The 19,847-nt window shown below is 47.7% G+C and overlaps 1 protein-coding gene across 6 annotated transcripts in view; it reads left to right on the top strand.

Annotated features, from left to right (window-relative positions):
- LOC130023332 (glutathione S-transferase C-terminal domain-containing protein-like) overlaps positions 1 to 19,847 on the top strand; it is a 190,355-nt gene that overhangs the window by 49,357 nt on the left and 121,151 nt on the right. For all 6 annotated transcript variants that reach the window (XM_056113815.1, XM_056113818.1, XM_056113817.1 and 3 more), the window contains exons 2-3: positions 15,492 to 15,932; positions 16,670 to 17,089. In XM_056113815.1, the coding sequence (XP_055969790.1) occupies positions 15,492 to 15,932; positions 16,670 to 17,089 (861 nt within the window). The remainder of the gene's footprint in view (positions 1 to 15,491; positions 15,933 to 16,669; positions 17,090 to 19,847) is intronic.

Here is a 19,847-nt window from a genome sequence, read left to right as displayed (position 1 = left end):
GGAGGAGTCAGATGAAGAGGAGGCCCCCCTTAAGAGATTCAATGAGGAGTTAGGTGTTTGATGCAGGCACTCCTGAGGGGGTTCAGTGAAGACCTGGATCTTTGGAGGAGGCGCCCCTGAGGAGGCTATAGAGATGTCAGTTGGAAGATGAGGCGCTCCATAGGAGATTCACTTACGAGTCCGATGTTTGCTGAAGACCCTCTTTAGGAGATTCAATGAGGATTCCTTTGGTCGAGGAGGCGATCCTGAGGAGGCCATAGAGGTCTCAGAGGGATGAGGAGGTGCGCCTTAGGAAATTTACTGAGCAATCTGATGGTTGGAGGATGCGCTCCTGAGTAGGCTGTAGAGGAGGTAGATGGAGGAGTAATCGCTCCTTTGTAGATTGACTGAGAAGACGAATGTTTCGTGGAGGTGCTCCTGTGCAGGTTCGCAGAGGAGCTGGATGGATGGAGGAGGCACCCCTGAGGAGGCTATAGAGGAGTCAGATGAAGATGAGGCGCCCCTTTGGAGATTCAATGAGGATTCGGATGGTCAGAGGAGGCGATCCTGAGGAGGCTATAGAGGTCTCAGAGGGATGAGGAGGTGCGCCTTAGGAAATTTACTGAGCAATCTGATGGTTGGAGGATGCGCTCCTGAGTAGGCTATAGAGGAGGTAGATGGAGGAGGAATCGCTCCTTAGTAGATTGACTGAGAAGACGAATGTTTCGCGGAGGTGGTCCTGTGCAGGTTTGCGGAGGAGCTGGATGGATGGAGGAGGCACCCCTGAGGAGGCTATAGAGGAGTCAGATGAAGATGAGGCGCCCCTTAGGAGATTGAATGAAGATTCGGATGTTTGATGGTGGCACTCCTGAGGGGGTTCAGTGAATTCCTGGGTCTTTTGAGGAGGCGCCCCTGAGGAGGCTATAGAGATGTCAGTTGGATGATGAGGCGCTCCTTAGGAGATTCACTTACGAGTCAGATGTTTGCTGCATGCGCTCCTTAGGTGATTCGCTGAGGATTCGGACGGTCGGAGGAGGCGCTCCTTAGAAGGATATAGAGGACTCAGATTAATGAGGATGTCCTCTTTATGGTATTTACTGAGTAATGGGATGGCTCGAGGAGGCGCTCTGGAGACAGATGGAGGAGTAATCGCTCCTTAGTACATTCAATGAGGAGTCAGATGTTTGTGGGAGGCGCACGTGAGGATTTCGGTGAGGAGCTAGATGGTTGGAGGAGGCACTGCTGAGGAGGCTATGGAGGAGTCAGATGAAGAGGAGGCCCCCCTTAAGAGATTCAATGAGGAGTTAGGTGTTTGATGCAGGCACTCCTGAGGGGGTTCAGTGAAGACCTGGATCTGTGGAGGAGGCGCCCCTGAGGAGGCTATAGAGATGTCAGTTGGAAGATGAGGCGCTCCTTAGGAGATTCACTTACGAGTCCGATGTTTGCTGAAGGCCCTCTTTAGGAGATTCAATGAGGATTCCTTTGGTCGAGGAGGCGATCCTGAGGAGGCTATAGAGGTCTCAGAGGGATGAGGAGGTGCGCCTTAGGAAATTTACTGAGCAATCTGATGGGTGGAGGATGCGCTCCTGAGTAGGCTATAGAGGAGGTAGATGGAGGAGGAATCGCTCCTTAGTAGATTGACTGAGAAGACGAATGTTTCGCGGAGGTGCTCCTGTGCAGGTTTGCGGAGGAGCTGGATGGATGGAGTAGGCACCCCTGAGGAGGCTATAGAGGAGTCAGATGAAGATGAGGCGCCCCTTAGGAGATTGAATGAAGATTCGGATGTTTGATGGTGGCACTCCTGAGGGGGTTCAGTGAATTCCTGGATCTTTTGAGGAGGCGCCCCTGAGGAGGCTATAGAGATGTCAGTTGGATGATGAGGCGCTCCTTAGGGGATTCACTTACGAGTCAGATGTTTGCTGCATGCGCTCCTTAGGTGATTCGCTGAGGATTCGGACGTTCGGAGGAGGCGCTCCTTAGAAGGATATAGAGGACTCAGATTGATGAGGATGTGCTCTTTATGGTATTTACTGAGCAATGGGATGGCTCGAGGAGGCGCTCTGGAGACAGATGGAGGAGTAATCGCTCCTTAGTACATTCAATGAGGAGTCAGATGTTTGTGGGAGGCGCACGTGAGGATTTCGGTGAGGAGCTATATGGTTGGAGGAGGCACTGCTGAGGAGGCTATGGAGGAGTCAGATGAAGAGGAGGCCCCCCTTAAGAGATTCAATGAGGAGTTAGGTGTTTGATGCAGGCACTCCTGAGGGGGTTCAGTGAAGACCTGGATCTTTGGAGGAGGCGCCCCTGAGGAGGCTATAGAGATGTCAGTTGGAAGATGAGGCGCTCCTTAGGAGATTCACTTACGAGTCCGATGTTTGCTGAAGGCCCTCTTTAGGAGATTCAATGAGGATTCCTTTGGTCGAGGAGGCGATCCTGAGGAGGCTATAGAGGTCTCAGAGGGATGAGGAGGTGCGCCTTAGGAAATTTACTTAGCAATCTGATGGCTGGAGGATGCGCTCCTGTGTAGGCTATATAGGAGGTAGATGGAGGAGGAATCGCTCCTTAGTATATTCACTGAGGAGAAGAATTTTTGGTGGAGGCTCTCCTGTGGAGGTTCGGTGAGGAGCTGCATGGTAGGAGGAGGCACCCCTGAGGAGGCTATAGAGGAGTCAGATGAAGATGAGGCGCCCCTTTGGAGATTCAATGAGGATTCGGATGGTCAGAGGAGGCGATCCTGAGGAGGCTATAGAGGTCTCAGAGGGATGAGGAGGTGCGCCTTAGGAAATTTACTGAGCAATCTGATGGTTGGAGGATGCGCTCCTGAGTAGGCTATAGAGGAGGTAGATGGAGGAGGAATCGCTCCTTAGTAGATTGACTGAGAAGACGAATGTTTCGCGGAGGTGGTCCTGTGCAGGTTTGCGGAGGAGCTGGATGGATGGAGGAGGCACCCCTGAGGAGGCTATAGAGGAGTCAGATGAAGATGAGGCGCCCCTTAGGAGATTGAATGAGATTCGGATGTTTGATGGTGGCACTCCTGAGGGGGTTCAGGGAATTCCTGGGTCTTTTGAGGAGGCGCCCCTGAGGAGGCTATAGAGATGTCAGTTGGATGATGAGGCGCTCCTTAGGAGATTCACTTACGAGTCAGATGTTTGCTGCATGCGCTCCTTAGGTGATTCGCTGAGGATTCGGACGGTCGGAGGAGGCGCTCCTTAGAAGGATATAGAGGACTCAGATTGATGAGGATGTGCTCTTTATGGTACTTACTGAGCAATGGGATGGCTCGAGGAGGCGCTCTGGAGACAGATGGAGGAGTAATCGCTCCTTAGTACATTCACTGAGGAGTCAGATGTTTGTGGGAGGCGCACGTGAGGATTTCGGTGAGGAGCTAGATGGTTGGAGGAGGCACTGCTGAGGAGGCTATGGAGGAGTCAGATGAAGAGGAGGCCCCCCTTAAGAGATTCAATGAGGAGTTGGGTGTTTGATGCAGGCACTCCTGAGGGGGTTCAGTGAAGACCTGGATCTTTGGAGGAGGCGCCCCTGAGGAGGCTATAGAGATGTCAGTTGGAAGATGAGGCGCTCCTTAGGAGATTCACTTACGAGTCCGATGTTTGCTGAAGGCCCTCTTTAGGAGATTCAATGAGGATTCCTTTGGTCGAGGAGGCGATCCTGAGGAGGCTATAGAGGTCTCAGAGGGATGAGGAGGTGCGCCTTAGGAAATTTACTGAGCAATCTGATGTTTGGAGGATGCGCTCCTGAGTAGGCTGTAGAGGAGGTAGATGGAGGAGTAATCGCTCCTTTGTAGATTGACTGAGAAGACGAATGTTTCGTGGAGGTGCTCCTGTGCAGGTTCGCAGAGGAGCTGGATGGATGGAAGCCGCACCCCTGAGGAGGCTATAGAGGAGTCAGATGAAGATGAGGCGCCCCTTTGGAGATTCAATGAGGATTCGGATGGTCAGAGGAGGCGATCCTGAGGAGGCTATAGAGGTCTCAGAGGGATGAGGAGGTGCGCCTTAGGAAATTTACTGAGCAATCTGATGGTTGGAGGAGGCGCTCCTGAGTAGGCTATAGAGGAGGTAGATGGAGGAGGAATCGCTCCTTAGTAGATTGACTGAGAAGACGAATGTTTCGTGGAGGTGGTCCTGTGCAGGTTTGCGGAGGAGCTGGATGGATGGAGGAGGCACCCCTGAGGAGGCTATAGAGGAGTCAGATGAAGATGAGGCGCCCCTTAGGAGATTGAATGAAGATTCGGATGTTTGATGATGGCACTCCTGAGGGGGTTCAGTGAATTCCTGGATCTTTTGAGGAGGCGCCCCTGAGGAGGCTATAGAGATGTCAGTTGGATGATGAGGCGCTCCTTAGGAGATTCACTTACGAGTCAGATGTTTGCTGCATGCGCTCCTTAGGTGATTCGCTGAGGATTCGGACGGTCGGAGGAGGCGCTTCTTAGAAGGATATAGAGGACTCAGATTGATGAGGATGTGCTCTTTATAGTATTTACTGCCAATGGGATGGCTCGAGGAGGCGCTCTGGAGACAGATGGAGGAGTAATCGCTCCTTAGTACATTCAATGAGGAATCAGATGTTTGTGGGAGGCGCACGTGAGGATTTCGGTGAGGAGCTAGATGGTTGGAGGAGGCACTGCTGAGGAGGCTATGGAGGAGTCAGATGAAGAGGAGGCCCCCCTTAAGAGATTCAATGAGGAGTTGGGTGTTTGATGCAGGCACTCCTGAGTGGGTTCAGTGAAGACCTGGATCTTTGGAGGAGGCGCCCCTGAGGAGGCTATAGAGATGTCAGTTGGAAGATGAGGCGCTCCTTAGGAGATTCACTTACGAGTCCGATGTCTGCTGAAGGCCCTCTTTTGGAGATTCAATGAGGATTCCTTTGGTCGAGGAGGCGATCCTGAGGAGGCTATAGAGGTCTCAGAGGGATGAGGAGGTGCGCCTTAGGAAATTTACTGAGCAATCTGATGGTTGGAGGATGCGCTCCTGAGTAGGCTGTAGAGGAGGTAGATGGAGGAGTAATCGCTCCTTTGTAGATTGACTGAGAAGACGAATGTTTCGTGGAGCTGCTCCTGTGCAGGTTCGCAGAGGAGCTGGATGGATGGAGGAGGCACCCCTGAGGAGGCATTAGAGGAGTCAGATGAAGATGAGGCGCCCCTTTGGAGATTCAATGAGGATTCGGATGGTCAGAGGAGGCGATCCTGAGGAGGCTATAGAGGTCTCAGAGGGATGAGGAGGTGCGCCTTAGGAAATTTACTGAGCAATCTGATGGTTGGAGGATGCGCTCCTGAGTAGGCTATAGAGGAGGTAGATGGAGGAGGAATCGCTCCTTAGTAGATTGACTGAGAAGACGAATGTTTCGCGGAGGTGCTCCTGTGCAGGTTTGCGGAGGAGCTGGATGGATGGAGGAGGCACCCCTGAGGAGGCTATAGAGGAGTCAGATGAAGATGAGGCGCCCCTTAGGAGATTGAATGAGATTCGGATGTTTGATGGTGGCACTCCTGAGGGGGTTCAGGGAATTCCTGGGTCTTTTGAGGAGGCGCCCCTGAGGAGGCTATAGAGATGTCAGTTGGATGATGAGGCGCTCCTTAGGAGATTCACTTACGAGTCAGATGTTTGCTGCATGCGCTCCTTAGGTGATTCGCTGAGGATTCGGACGGTCGGAGGAGGGTCTCCTTAGAAGGATATAGAGGACTCAGATTGATGAGGATGTGCTCTTTATGGTACTTACTGAGCAATGGGATGGCTCGAGGAGGCGCTCTGGAGACAGATGGAGGAGTAATCGCTCCTTAGTACATTCACTGAGGAGTCAGATGTTTGTGGGAGGCGCACGTGAGGATTTCGGTGAGGAGCTAGATGGTTGGAGGAGGCACTGCTGAGGAGGCTATGGAGGAGTCAGATGAAGAGGAGGCCCCCCTTAAGAGATTCAATGAGGAGTTGGGTGTTTGATGCAGGCACTCCTGAGGGGGTTCAGTGAAGACCTGGATCTTTGGAGGAGGCGCCCCTGAGGAGGCTATAGAGATGTCAGTTGGAAGATGAGGCGCTCCTTAGGAGATTCACTTACGAGTCCGATGTTTGCTGAAGGCCCTCTTTAGGAGATTCAATGAGGATTCGTTTGGTCGAGGAGGCGATCCTGAGGAGGCTATAGAGGTCTCAGAGGGATGAGGAGGTGCGCCTTAGGAAATTTACTGAGCAATCTGATGGTTGGAGGATGCGCTCCTTAGTAGGCTGTAGAGGAGGTAGATGGAGGAGTAATCGCTCCTTTGTAGATTGACTGAGAAGACGAATGTTTCGTGGAGGTGCTCCTGTGCAGGTTCGCAGAGGAGCTGGATGGATGGAGGAGGCACCCCTGAGGAGGCTATAGAGGAGTCAGATGAAGATGAGGCGCCCCTTTGGAGATTCAATGGGGATTCGGATGGTCAGAGGAGGCGATCCTGAGGAGGCTATAGAGGTCTCAGAGGGATGAGGAGGTGCGCCTTAGGAAATTTACTGAGCAATCTGATGGTTGGAGGATGCGCTCCTGAGTAGGCTATAGAGGAGGTAGATGGAGGAGGAATCGCTCCTTAGTAGATTGACTTAGAAGACGAATGTTTCGCGGAGGTGCTCCTGTGCAGGTTTGCGGAGGAGCTGGATGGATGGAGGAGGCACCCCTGAGGAGGCTATAGAGGAGTCAGATGAAGATGAGGCGCCCCTTAGGAGATTGAATGAAGATTCGGATGTTTGATGGTGGCACTCCTGAGGGGGTTCAGTGAATTCCTGGGTCTTTTGAGGAGGCGCCCCTGAGGAGGCTATAGAGATGTCAGTTGGATGATGAGGCGCTCCTTAGGAGATTCACTTACGAGTCAGATGTTTGCTGCATGCTCTCCTTAGGTGATTCGATGAGGATTCGGACGGTCGGAGGAGGCGCTCCTTAGAAGGATATTGAGGACTCAGATTGATGAGGATGTGCTCTTTATAGTATTTACTGAGCAATGGGATGGCTCGAGGAGGCGCTCTGGAGACAGATGGAGGAGTAATCGCTCCTTAGTACATTTAATGAGGAGTCAGATGTTTGTGGGAGGCGCACGTGAGGATTTCGGTGAGGAGCTAGATGGTTGGAGGAGGCACTGCTGAGGAGGCTATGGAGGAGTCAGATGAAGAGGAGGCCCCCCTTAAGAGATTCAATGAGGAGTTAGGTGTTTGATGCAGGCACTCCTGAGGGGGTTCAGTGAAGACCTGGATCTTTGGAGGAGGCGCCCCTGAGGAGGCTATAGAGATGTCAGTTGGAAGATGAGGCGCTCCATAGGAGATTCACTTACGAGTCCGATGTTTGCTGAAGGCGCTCCATAGGAGATTCAATGAGGATTCCTTTGGTCGAGGAGGCGATCCTGAGGAGGCTATAGGGGTCTCAGAGGGATGAGGAGGTGCGCCTTAGGAAATTTACTTAGCAATCTGATGGCTGGAGGATGCGCTCCTGTGTAGGCTATATAGGAGGTAGATGGAGTAGCAATCGCTCCTTAGTATATTCACTGAGGAGAAGAATTTTTGGTGGAGGCTCTCCTGTGGAGGTTCGGTGAGGAGCTGCATGGTAGGAGGAGGCACTCCTGAGGAGGCTATAGAGGAGTCAGATGAAGATGAGGCGCCCCTTTGCAGATTCAATGAGGATTCGGACGGTCAGCGGAGGCGATCCTGAGGAGGCTATAGAGGTCTCAGAGGGATGAGGAGGTGCGCCTTAGGAAATTTACTGAGCAATCTGATGGTTGGAGGAGGCGCTCCTGAGTAGGCTATAGAGGAGGTAGATGGAGGAGGAATCGCTCCTTAGTAGATTGACTGAGAAGACGAATGTTTCGCGGAGGTGGTCCTGTGCAGGTTTGCGGAGGAGCTGGATGGATGGAGGAGGCACCCCTGAGGAGGCTATAGAGGAGTCAGATGAAGATGAGGCGCCCCTTAGGAGATTGAATGAAGATTCGGATGTTTGATGGTGGCACTCCTGAGGGGGTTCAGTGAATTCCTGGATCTTTTGAGGAGGCGCCCCTGAGGAGGCTATAGAGATGTCAGTTGGATGATGAGGCGCTCCTTAGGAGATTCACTTACGAGTCAGATGTTTGCTGCATGCGCTCCTTAGGTGATTCGCTGAGGATTCGGACGGTCGGAGGAGGCGCTCCTTTAGAAGGATATAGAGGACTCAGATTGATGAGGATGTGCTCTTTATAGTATTTACTGAGCAATGGGATGCCTCGAGGAGGCGCTCTGGAGACAGATGGAGGAGTAATCGCTCCTTAGTACATTCACTGAGGAGTCAGATGTTTGTTGGAGGCGCACGTGAGGAGGCTATAGAGATGTCTGTTGGAAGATGAGGCGCTCCATAGGAGATTCACTTACGAGTCCGATGTTTGCTGAAGGCGCTCCATAGGAGATTCAATGAGGATTCCTTTGATCGAGGAGGCGATCCTGAGGAGGCTATAGAGGTCTCAGAACGATGAGGAGGTGCGCCTTAGGAAATTTACTGAGCAATCTGATGGTTGTAGGAGGCACTCCTGAGTAGGCTATAGAGGAGGTAGATGGAGGAGGAATCGCTCCTTAGTAGATTCACTGAGGAGATGAATGTTTGGTGGAGGCGTTCCTGTGGAGGTTCGGTGAGGAGAACTTTCATTTTCTCTCAAGTATCTCTGTAAGTTTTACATATGGTATTTTATTGCTGTTCTGTTTTGTTCATATTTAATATTTATTAAATGCTTACAGGGAGAAGAGTTTACAGAGTATTCAAAAAAAAAAAAAAAGCACTGCTGTTTTCAAGTTCCTGAGGTACCCGGATAGTGGCAATTCTATGTGTATGTTATTTTCCTTTCCTATTTCTTTGTTTCTCATCCAAAACAGCAAGATATTATTTCAGTTTGATTTTTGTAAAAACCTTGTTAGTAAGCCTAGACATAGTTGCTAATTTCTAAATGCCAGACAAATGAGGACACCTTTTTCCTTTCATGTCTTTCCTTGAGCACTCGGGCATCTTCTTTGTACCATTCACTGTCAGAAGGTGACTAAGAAGGTTGGGAAATTAACCAGCAGTTTCATAGAGCAAGAGAAGTTTTGTAACCCTTGGGCTCTGATGGGAAAATAGTACAGTTCTTTACCTGAATAGCCCACCCTGCATGCAGCGGACCTAGGTTCCATCCCCGGCATCCCATCTGGTCCCCGAGTACCACCAGAAGTGATCCCTGAGTGCAGAGCCAGGAGCCATCCCTGAGCAATGCCCAGTGTGACAAAAAAACCAAAAAATAAATAGAAATAAACCATTGGGCTTTTAGAACAGAGCTGTGGGAGTGGGCTCAAAGTGATCTGGGCACAGTGTAGAGAGTTTTGGTGCTTTGGTGGTGGTACTGGTGATTGAAGCAGAAGTCTTAATACTATTGTGAACCATGTGCTTCAATAATAAAATTTAACTTATTGTTTATAAGCTATATGGAATAGTTTCTAGAGAATATTAAACAAAAAACATGGTACAGTCTGTTATCTTTATTTAAAAATATGGAAAAGCGATTGTATTATTAAATGATTTTGAAAGATAATAGTACTTATATCCCCTGTGTTATGGTAATGAATGATTCGCTCCTTTAACATACTGAAAAGTGGGCCTGAAGCTCGCCTCATTACCAGTGGACCCAGGTTCACATTCTCAGCACCCCAGTGGCCCCCTGGGCCTAGCCAAAAGGCAAATCAATAAAATACTGAGGGACCTCAGAGAGCACAGTTAACTGAAGCACATGCTTGTGCAAGGAGGGTTAGTTAGGTTTAGTCCCCGGTGTTGCATACATCCCCTGGGCACGCAACCAGGTATAGGCCCTGCGCACTCCCAGGTATAGCCAAAAGACAGAAAAATAGAAGTTCACTAAAAAGTGAGCAAGAAGCATTAAAAAGTGACCTTTGATTTAAAATTGTTAGAATAGTAAAAGAATTTAGAATATCAAAGGAATTTTGGAACATTGAAGATTTTATAAAATTCTGGGCACACTGGTAGTTCAAATATGCGCCTGGGTTGCATGTGTAGTTTTCAATGGTTTTTTACTCTTCAACCATAAGTACCCTAGCACCCTGTTACTGCTTCCATGGTGAATGCCTCTTCAAGTGTGCCATCTAGCGTCAAGTTTGGTGCTATGATTTATGGATTAAAATTCCCCCTAGGGGGGATGGGGGTGGGAGGGATACTGGGATCTGTGGTGGTGGGAAATGGGCACTGGTGGAGGGATGGGTATTTGATCATTGCATAATTGAAACCCAAGCACAAAAATTTGTAAGTCTGCAACTGTACCTCATGATGTCTCACTATTAAAAATTTTTTTAATAAAAAATAAAATGAAATGAAATTCCCCCTAGAAAAATTTTTATATCAATTTAAATTTTTAATAACAGACACATGTGTTAAGGAATGTGATTTGAAAATGCCCACCACCACCCCCCAATAATTGTGTATTGTTGCATCTGTAAAATAAGCAAAGCCTGTGTGTTTCTGATAAATCTATTCAATAAGAGCTTCGTGATAATATGTACATACCTGTTGAAAAAGATATTAAGGGCATTCAGGTAGGAAAGGAAGAAATCAAGCTCTCACTATTCGCAGATGATATGATACTCTACTTAGAGAACCCAATAACTTCCACCAAAAAACTCCTAGAAACAATAGACTCGTATAGTAAAGTTGCAGGTTATAAAATCAATACCCAAAAGTCCATGGCTTTCCTATACGCAAACAGTGAGAGAGAAGAAAGCAACATGAAAAAAACAATCCCATTCACAATTGTGCCCCAGAAAATCAAGTACCTAGGAATCAGCTTAACTAAGGAAGTAAAGGACCTGTACAAAGAAAACTACAAAACGCTACTTCAGGAAATAAAAGAGGACATGAGGAAATGGAAAGATATCCCCTGCTCATGGGTCGGGAGACTTAACATTGTCAAAATGGCAATACTACCGAAAGCATTGTATAAATTCAATGCAATCCCTATAAGGATACCCATGACATTCTTCAAAGAAATGGAGCAAACACTCTTGAAATTTATATGGAACAAAAAGCCCCCACGAATAGCTAAAGCAATTCTTGGGAAAAAGAAAATGGGAGGAATCAACCTCCCGAACTTCAAACTGTACTACAAAGCAGTAATAATTAAAACAGCATGGTACTGGAACAAAGGCAGAACTGCAGACCAATGGAACAGGGTTGAATACACTGACATCTCTCCTCAATCATATGCTCATCTAATCTTTGATAAAGGTGCAAGTAATGTGAAGTGGAGTAAGGAAAGCCTCTTTAATAAATTGTGTTGGCATCACTGGACGGCTACATGCAAAAAAATAGGCTCAGAACTCTGCCTAACACCATGTACAAAAGTAAGATCAAAATGGATTAAAGACCTCAACATCAGACCAGAAACCATAAGGTACATTGAAGATAAAGTTGGCAAAACCCTCCATGACATTGAAGCTAATGGTATCTTCAAAGATGCCACGCCACTGGCCGAGCAAGTGAAAACAGAGATAGATAAATGGGACTATCTTAAACTAAGAAGCTTCTGCACCTCCAAAGAAACACTGACCAAAATACAAAGAGAGGCTACAGAATGGGAAAGGATATTCACCGAATACACATCTGACAAGGGGTTGATATCCAGGATATACAAAATACTGGTTAAACTCCACAAGAAGAAAACATCCAACCCCATCCAAAAATGGGGCAATGAAATGAACAGAAACTTTCTCAAAGAAGAAATCCGAATGGCAAAAAAGCACATGAGAAAATGCTCTACATCATTAATCATCAGGGAGATGCAGATCAAAACCACAATGAGATACCATCTCACACCTCAGAGACTGGCCCACATTCAAAAGAACAAAAGCAACCGATGCTGGCGTGGATGTGGCGAGAAAGGGACACTCCTTCACTGTTGGTGGGAATGTCCACTGGTTCAGCCCTTCTGGAAAACAGGATGGATGATTCTCAAAAAATTAGAAATTGAGATCCCATTTGACCCAGCAATACCACTCCTGGGAATATATCCCAGAGAGACAAAAATGTATAGTCGAAGTGACATCTGCACTTGTTTGTTCATTGCAGCACTCTTTACAATAGCCAGAAACTGGAAGAAACCTGAATGCCCAAGAACAGACGACTGGTTAAAGAAACTTTGGTACATCTACACAATGGAGTACTATGTAGCTCTTAGAAAAGATGAAGTCATGAACTTTACATACAAGTGGTACAATATGGAAAGTATCATGCTAAGCGAAATGAGTCAGAAAGAGAGGGATAGACATAGAAAGATTGCATTCATCTGGGGGATATAAAGTAACAAAGTATGAGATTAATACCCAAGAATAGCTGAGATCAGCACCAGGAGGATTACTCCATAACTTAGAGGCCAGCCGGGTATCCTAGAGGAAAGGGCAGTTCAGATAGAGAAGGGAGCACCAAATAAAGGATGTTTGGAGGATCCTCCCAGGAGGGGAGATGCATGTCGAAAGTAGACTATGGACTGAACATGTTTGCCACTCAATGCCTCTTTTGCAGACCACAACACCCAAAAGGAGAGAGAGAACACAGGGGATTGCCCTGCCACAGAGACAGGGGGGATGGGGGGATGGGGGTGGGAGGGATATTATCCATGGTGGTGGAAAATGGGCACTGGTGGAGGGATGGGTATCTGATCATTGTATAATTGAAACCAAAGCACAAAAAATTGTAAATCTTCTCTATCTGAGCTTCCTTTTCACCTAGAGCCTGTGGCTGGCCTTCCATTCATGGGGCAAAATTCCTGGTACTAATCTCAGCCATTCCTGTGTGTCACTCTCACTTTTTGTTGCTTTATGTTCCCCAGATGAATGCAATCTTTCTGTGTCTATCCCGCTCTTTCTGACTCATTTCGCTTAACATGATACTTTCCATGTAGTACCACTTGTATGTAAATTTCATAACTTCATCTTTTCTAACAGCTACATAGTACTCCATTGTGTAAATGTACCAAAGTTTCTTTAACCAGTCATCTGTTCTTGGGCACTCAGGTTTTTTCCAGATTCTGGCTATTGTAAAGAGTGCTGCAATGAACAAACAATTGCAGATGTCACTTTGACTATACCTTTTTGCCTCTCTGGGATATATTCCCAGGAGTGCTATAGCTGGGTCAAATGGCAGATCAAATTCTAATTTTTTGAGAGTCGTCCATACTGTTTTCCAAAAGGGTTGGACCAGCCGGCATTCCCACCAGCAGTGAAGGAGGGTCCCTTTCTCGCCACATCCGCGCCAGCACCGGTTGCTTTTGTTCTTGTGGATGTGGGCCAGTCTCTGTGGTGTGAAATGATATCTCATTGTGGTTTTGATCTGCATCTCTCTGATGATTAGTGATGTAGAGCATTTTCTCATGTGCCTTTTTGCCATTCGAATTTCTTCTTTGCGAAAGTTTCTGTTCATTTCCTCACCCCATTTTTTGATGGGGTTGGGTGATTTCTTCTTGTGGAGTTTAACCAGTACCTTGTATATCCTTGATATCAACCCCTTGTCGGATGTGTACTTGGTGAATATCCTTTCCCATTCTGTAGGCTGTCTTTGTATTTTGGTCACTGTTTCTTTGGAGGTGCAGAAGCTTCTTAGTTTAAGATAGTCCCATTTGTCTATCTCTGTTTTCACTTGCTCAGCCAGTGGCGTGACATCTGAGGGCCCTCCCAGGGTGGGAGAAGCATGCTAAAAGTAGTCGATAGACCAAACATGATTGCCACTCAAAGCCTCTCTTGCAAAACACAGTACCCAAAAGAAGAGAGAGAGAACAAGGGGGAATACCCTGCCACAGAGGCAGGATGGGACGGGGGGGGGGGGGGGATGAGGGGGGGGATGCTGGGACCCATGGGGATGGATGACGGGCACTGGTGGAGGTATGGGGACTTGATCATTGTATAACTGAAACCCAAGCACAAAATTTGTAAGCCTATAACTGTACCTCATGGTTTTTCACTAATAAAAAAAAAAAAATAAATAAATAAATAAATAAAAAAAAATTGTAAATCTACAACTTTAAAATAAAATAAAGGGGAAAAAAATAAAATAAAATAAAAATAAAAATTAAAAAAAAATGTACATACCTGTAACAGGCCCTTAGGTGGAACATGAACAAAGCACACCTTTCCAAGGGGGGTGGGGCTTAGAGTTTGAAACTTGAATCCAGTAGCCTTGGAAGATGGATATTTGAGGAAATGTCTGAAAATGTTGAAGGGGTTCTGGGCAGGACACATCAAGGCCCAGGGCGGGAATATGAGCAGACATTCAGGGAAGAGGAATCTGTTGGCTGGGTTAGGAACCTCGTGGAGGAGTCCGTTCTAGAGCTGTGTTGGCTGCTGGAGGAACTTGGCCTTTTCTCTGAGGGGTGGAAGGTTCAAGCAGACTCGTGAGTGATGAGAGCTTCATTTTTGACAGAACCATCCTCGCTGTTGTGTTGAGAACAGACCAGAATGGAGCGGGGAGGGCAGCAGGCTTGGGAGGACGCTTCTGTAGCTGGCAGGACTGGTTCTTGATTCACAGAGGTAACCATGGCGATGCTGTGCACGGCCAGGTGCTTGGAGACACTGCAATGGAACCCGAGCAGGCGCTGGGGGCATTGGTGGTGGAATATGGGGGGAGACCGGGGGGGGGTTCTCCTCCTGGGCCTCTGAAGTGCTGTTAGCTGGGCAGAGGATGCAGGAAAGTCGGGTTTAGGGGCTAGGGAGAAGAAGCTTGATATTTTGCATGTGTAAGGTAGCTTAAGCCTCAGTCTCTTCAGTTGGGGGGCGATTCAGTCCATGGTGGGGAACCCCTTTGGTCTGGCAGGAATGAGGTCATGCAGGGCAGGCAGGAGGCAGCGGACACAGGTACTGGGGGTCGTCACACTTTCACAGGCTCTCAGTGTTCTCGGCTAGCAAGTTTCCATCCTGGGCATCTCGTGTTCTTGTCTCTCCGTTGTGCAGATGACTGAATGCTCCTTTTAGGGGCTCCCTGGCAGTCATTAACCAATCAGGCAGAAATACTTGTCTTTTCTGGTTTTCTCTATTGGCCACTTTTGGAGATCCGTGGTCTGTGGCTCCTGGTGTGGCAGGTTGCGGGTGTGTGCTCACGCAGTGTGTGCTCTGCCTTCAACTGCCTCCCTGGAATTTTTCTTTTCCAGGGCTTGGGACCCTGGCGGTCACTCCCAGTGATTCTCAGCCAACTGGTGGCCGTTGTTTCTGTGCTGGGGCCATCACAGCACTCAGGGAGTCTCCAGGGATGGCCTCATGCCGCATGAGGCCTCCGCATCTACACCCCCTCTGGGGTGCTGGGAGCCATAGCAGCAACCTAATCCCACTACTGCTCCCTGACCCAGAAGGACTTTTGGGGGGAAAATTCTATGGAGACCAGGAACACATTTTGTAGAGTCTAATCTCTTACAAATACTAGCATAAGTTTTAGAAAGACTCCCTTCTCTCAGCTTCTAAGTTAACGTATCAGAGCCCCATGTCTCAGTGTGTTTCTTCCCTGCTTCTCAGATGCCCCCATGCAAGGAGAAGATGAAAGGCATCAGGAAGCATCCTCCCGCAGAGTGCCTCTACCTCAGCTTCTCCCACCAGTCCGAGGGCTGCGTCTTCCCACTGCACACAGCCGTGAGCTTGTTCCTCTTGGCCTACTGTGACTGCAAAGTCTTTAAGGTTTACTTGGTTCTCACCGAAGACAGTGAGGACCTTTCACGGCCCAAAAGTCCCCTGGCCCAGGGTGTTCAAACCCATGTCATCTCACGGCACGAGCTGCCCCCCATAGTCCAGAACTGCCGTTTGCCTGCAGTGGTGGAAAAACCTGACAATTTCTGTAGAGCTGGACTTGCTGTTGTGCTAAGACACATAATCCAAACGTCCTACGACATGGACCCCTCAAGGAAGGAGATCCTGGAGCTTCTGGGCTTCAAGAAGACCTGCCTGAAAGCATGTGCTGAAGTGAGTCTGGGGCTCCTTCCTTCCTTCCTCCCTTCCTTCCTTCCTTCCTTCCTTCCTTCCTTCCTTCCTTCCTTCCTTCCTTCCTTAATTCTGTGATGCACAGGGGTTACTCCTGGCTTTGCACTCAGGAATTACTCCTCGTGGTGCTCAGGGGACCATATGGGATGCTGGGAATCAAACCCTGGTCGGCCGCATGCAAGACAAATGCCCTACCAGCTGTGCTATCGCTCCAGCCCCAGGTAGGGGTCTCTTTCTGTTTCATAAAGCTGTGAGGAGCGGTCACCTTCCTGGTCACCTTCCCAGGGACTTTTATTTGAGCTGTGTGGAGACATCAAACTAGCCTTTTGTCTCAGCCAGCATTTCAGTGTAGTGTTGAATGTAACATTGAAGATAAAATCTGTGAGCTTTGGAAATATGTTCTGGAGGATGGCTTTTTGTCTTAGTTACTTTGAGAGTTGTTAAAGGCTGTTAATAGCCTTTGGAAAGCTGCTGTCCTAGGGGTTGGGTGCTGCCCTAGAAAGTTCCGGGAAGGAGGAAAGCCCCTTGGGACCCGGGTCAGGAACAGAGCCTGCATTTTTAGATAACCACTGCCCGTGTCCCGAAGTGGCTGCGGTGGCCTGCCCGCTCCTTCCCAGGGACGGCTGGCCTGCAGACCCCAGGGAAGCCGCTGTCTTTCCCCCCCCCACCCCCCCCCCCACCCACCCAGAACCCCTTTCAGGGCGGGTTTTGTGTTGCAGGTCAGCCAGTGGACGCGACTCTGTGAGCTCACCGTCCCCCTGGCCATTGAGAGTTTCCTGCAGGGGTCCCCACAGCCCCTGAGCATCCCCACCGAGCTGCAGCAGCTGGAGCGGAAGCTGAGGGAGCCAGTGCGGGTGCACAACGACGACAAGCTGCGGCGGCAGAAGCTGAAGCAGCAGCAGGCCGAGGGCCCCTGTCCCGCCCAGCCCCAGCACCCCGGCGCGGCCCCCAACCTGGAGCTGCAGGTGGCCTTCTCCAAGCTGGGGGTGCAGGAGGAGCCGGCCGCTGCCAGGAGGGAGCCGCCCCACGTCCGCAAGGCCCGGGCCTCGGAGCTGCCCCCGCTGGAGCACGTGTTCGCCGAGGGCCTGTACTTCACGCTGGCCGACATCGTGCTCCTGCCTTGTGTCCACCTCTTCCTGGTAAGGCCAGCCCTTCCCGAGCCCCGCCCCTCCTCTTATCTGCAGGCAGTGGTTGGGAGCACCGAGCCCCCAACTGTGCGAGGGACAAGTGCCCACCTGTGAGGCACGGGGACAGCGTCCCCACATAGAGAGCTGGAGAAAGGCCAACAAGGAGGAAGCCTCGCTCAATTTAGGACAGTGTTAGCAACTCTTATGATCATTTAGTTTCAAATTGTTTCAAATATGATTCCCTTCTCATATTAGAGGGCCCAGGGTTAAGATGCTAAAACAAAACATTAATAGTCAGAATAACTTGACAGTGAAATGGGGTGAAAAAGAAAGATGTAACAATGGTTTAGATACACTAATGATTTGTTTCTACTTTCGTAGAGTACCCCCCACCCCATCCTAGCTGCACCTGATGGGCATTCCCCGCGTGTGAGAGATGGGGGTGGGGGGGTGCCTGACAGTGCTCTGGGCACCTGGGATCCTCTGGGCTCCAGGGATCACACTCCTACCTGCCGGGCGTTTGCTCTAGTTCTACCACTTACGCTCTCAGCCCAGCTCCCTAGATATTCTGGATTTTGGGGAGGGGGCCACTGCTCATGATTTTCTGCCTAACCAGCTTTGGGTTCAGGGAGAGGCAGATGGCACCTGGGACTGTGTTTTCCTCCCCACCCCGCATTGATGTTAAATGTCACATGTATTCATATTCTGTTATCTCTGGAGTGGGGTGGGGAGAAACATTGATTCTCTTTTCTAGACAAATGATTAACAATGTTCTTGTTCCTGACTCTCTTCTTTATTAACTCAGTTCACAGAGGGGTCACTGATACCTGTCATGAAATACTGTTGGTCTTCTTCATGATTTCTTTAGTTTACTATGTTCATGTCTAATTTAAAGAAAATTGGATCAAAGTGACACATCTATTGACTCATTAAATATGAATTATATAGTTATCTAGTCACAACTTAGTTTCAAAAGGAAGAAAAGATGCTATGTGCATGTAATAAATAATAAAAGATTGCTACTAAGAGGACTTGAGAAACGGAGAAAATGAGAACATTTCTTAATTATTTACTTTGGTTTAACCTTTATTTGCGTAGTATATAATCTATTCCTGGGCAATTAAAATTTTTGGGTGAAAATTTGGTGAAACTTTTGACATCTCAGAATGTCATTTAGATGATTTTCAGACTTTTTAACGCTCACAATAAATCATGCATTTTCTAAGTCATCAACGTACAAGTAAATATTTTTATGTTGGTGTGAAGGTATGGAGACTGAGATGTTACATGAGATTTCTAGGTATGAGTAAATTACCTGCGGCTGCAGGATCAGGAGGAGGCTCAGGGATGGTGAGCGTCCCAGGGTCCTAGAGGACGCCTGGAGCGCGTATGTGGGCAAAGCCAAGTCCTGAGTTCGAATAATGACTGACCTGGGGGAGGAAGAAGACCAGGCACAGTGTTGGGGACAAACAGGAAGAGACTCAGGGATGGTGAGCATCCCAGGGTTCACGTAAATATCTTTATAGTATGTTTATAAGTACTTAAAAAGTAAACCATCTTTCTCTACATGCTTAATATTTTTTTTGTAGGAGTACTGCTATTTATTCAGCCACTGATTAGCTGATTGAATTGGGCATGAACTCCACCTTAATTTTTTTATTTATTTTTTTCTTTTTATATTTATTTTTTGAATCACTTGTGGGAAAAGTTACTAAGCTTTCAGGTTTAAGTCTTGGTCATACAATGATCAAACACCTTTCCCTTCACCAGTACTCATTTTTCACCACCAAGAACCCCAGTATACCCCCCCACCCCTCCAAATGTCTGTGAGGCAGATGATTTCTACTTAACTCTTCTCTACATTGATTACATTCATTATTTCAACAAGAGATGTACCATTATTGTTTAGAATTTCCCCCCAAACAATCAGAATTGCTGAAAAGACATTGTGAAATATTTTGTTTTCTATAGCAGGTTATGTACATGCTTAATATTTTAGTAGGTTTTTTTTTCATTAAAAAAACATTAATTTTATAGCCTTTGATCATATACAGTAGTTTGAAAAATGCTCACTGGGGGATGTTCTTTGATGACATTTTCTTGCTTATTGATTCAAAGAGTGTATTTGTATGGTAGTATTTTGAATATTTCCGCATATAAGAAGTTAGATATAAAGCCTGTCCATATAAACAATTTCTTGTGCTTACTTAACCTTGAAAGTCCAGTTAAAATAAATTGTTCATGTGTGTTAATTTTTCTGTTTTTTTCGAGCTCCTTAGGCTATAATTATTGCTAGATATTTTTGTAGAGATTATCTGTGGTTTGACCTTTTTACTTATCTGTTCATAATCATGTCATAAAATGGTTGTAACATTATAAGTGTTCCCATGGAAACAGCATTCAGTGTCTTGATAAGCAAGAACAGTCTTTTAAAAAAAACTGAGGTTAAAAAACAAAACAAAACTGAGGTTTGGTGGGAATGCCAGGAGAAGTCGTCTGATCATGAGAAGCAAAACTGCATCTATATCAGGAGCAATAGTTTAGCTCTTTCTAGTTTGAAGAGTAAAAATCTTAATTTAAGCGCTGCATAATGATAAAAAAATACCATTTTGAGTGTAGCAAATCACAAATCATGTTTGTGATTCCACTTACATGAAATTCTGGGAAAGGAGAATTGATCCAGAACTGTCAGCCATGCTGTACACAGCTGAGCCAGGAGCAGATTGAACAGTTACAGAGGCACTCTTCACGGTGGTCTGCAGGCTCGGGA

The sequence above is a fragment of the Sorex fumeus genome, unplaced genomic scaffold (assembly GCF_029834395.1).
Source record: "Sorex fumeus unplaced genomic scaffold, SorFum_2.1 ptg000024l, whole genome shotgun sequence".
Classification (NCBI taxonomy): domain Eukaryota; kingdom Metazoa; phylum Chordata; class Mammalia; order Eulipotyphla; family Soricidae; genus Sorex; species Sorex fumeus.
The sequence above is the reverse complement of the archived record's forward strand: the minus strand, read 5'-3'. Positions and strand labels throughout refer to the sequence as shown.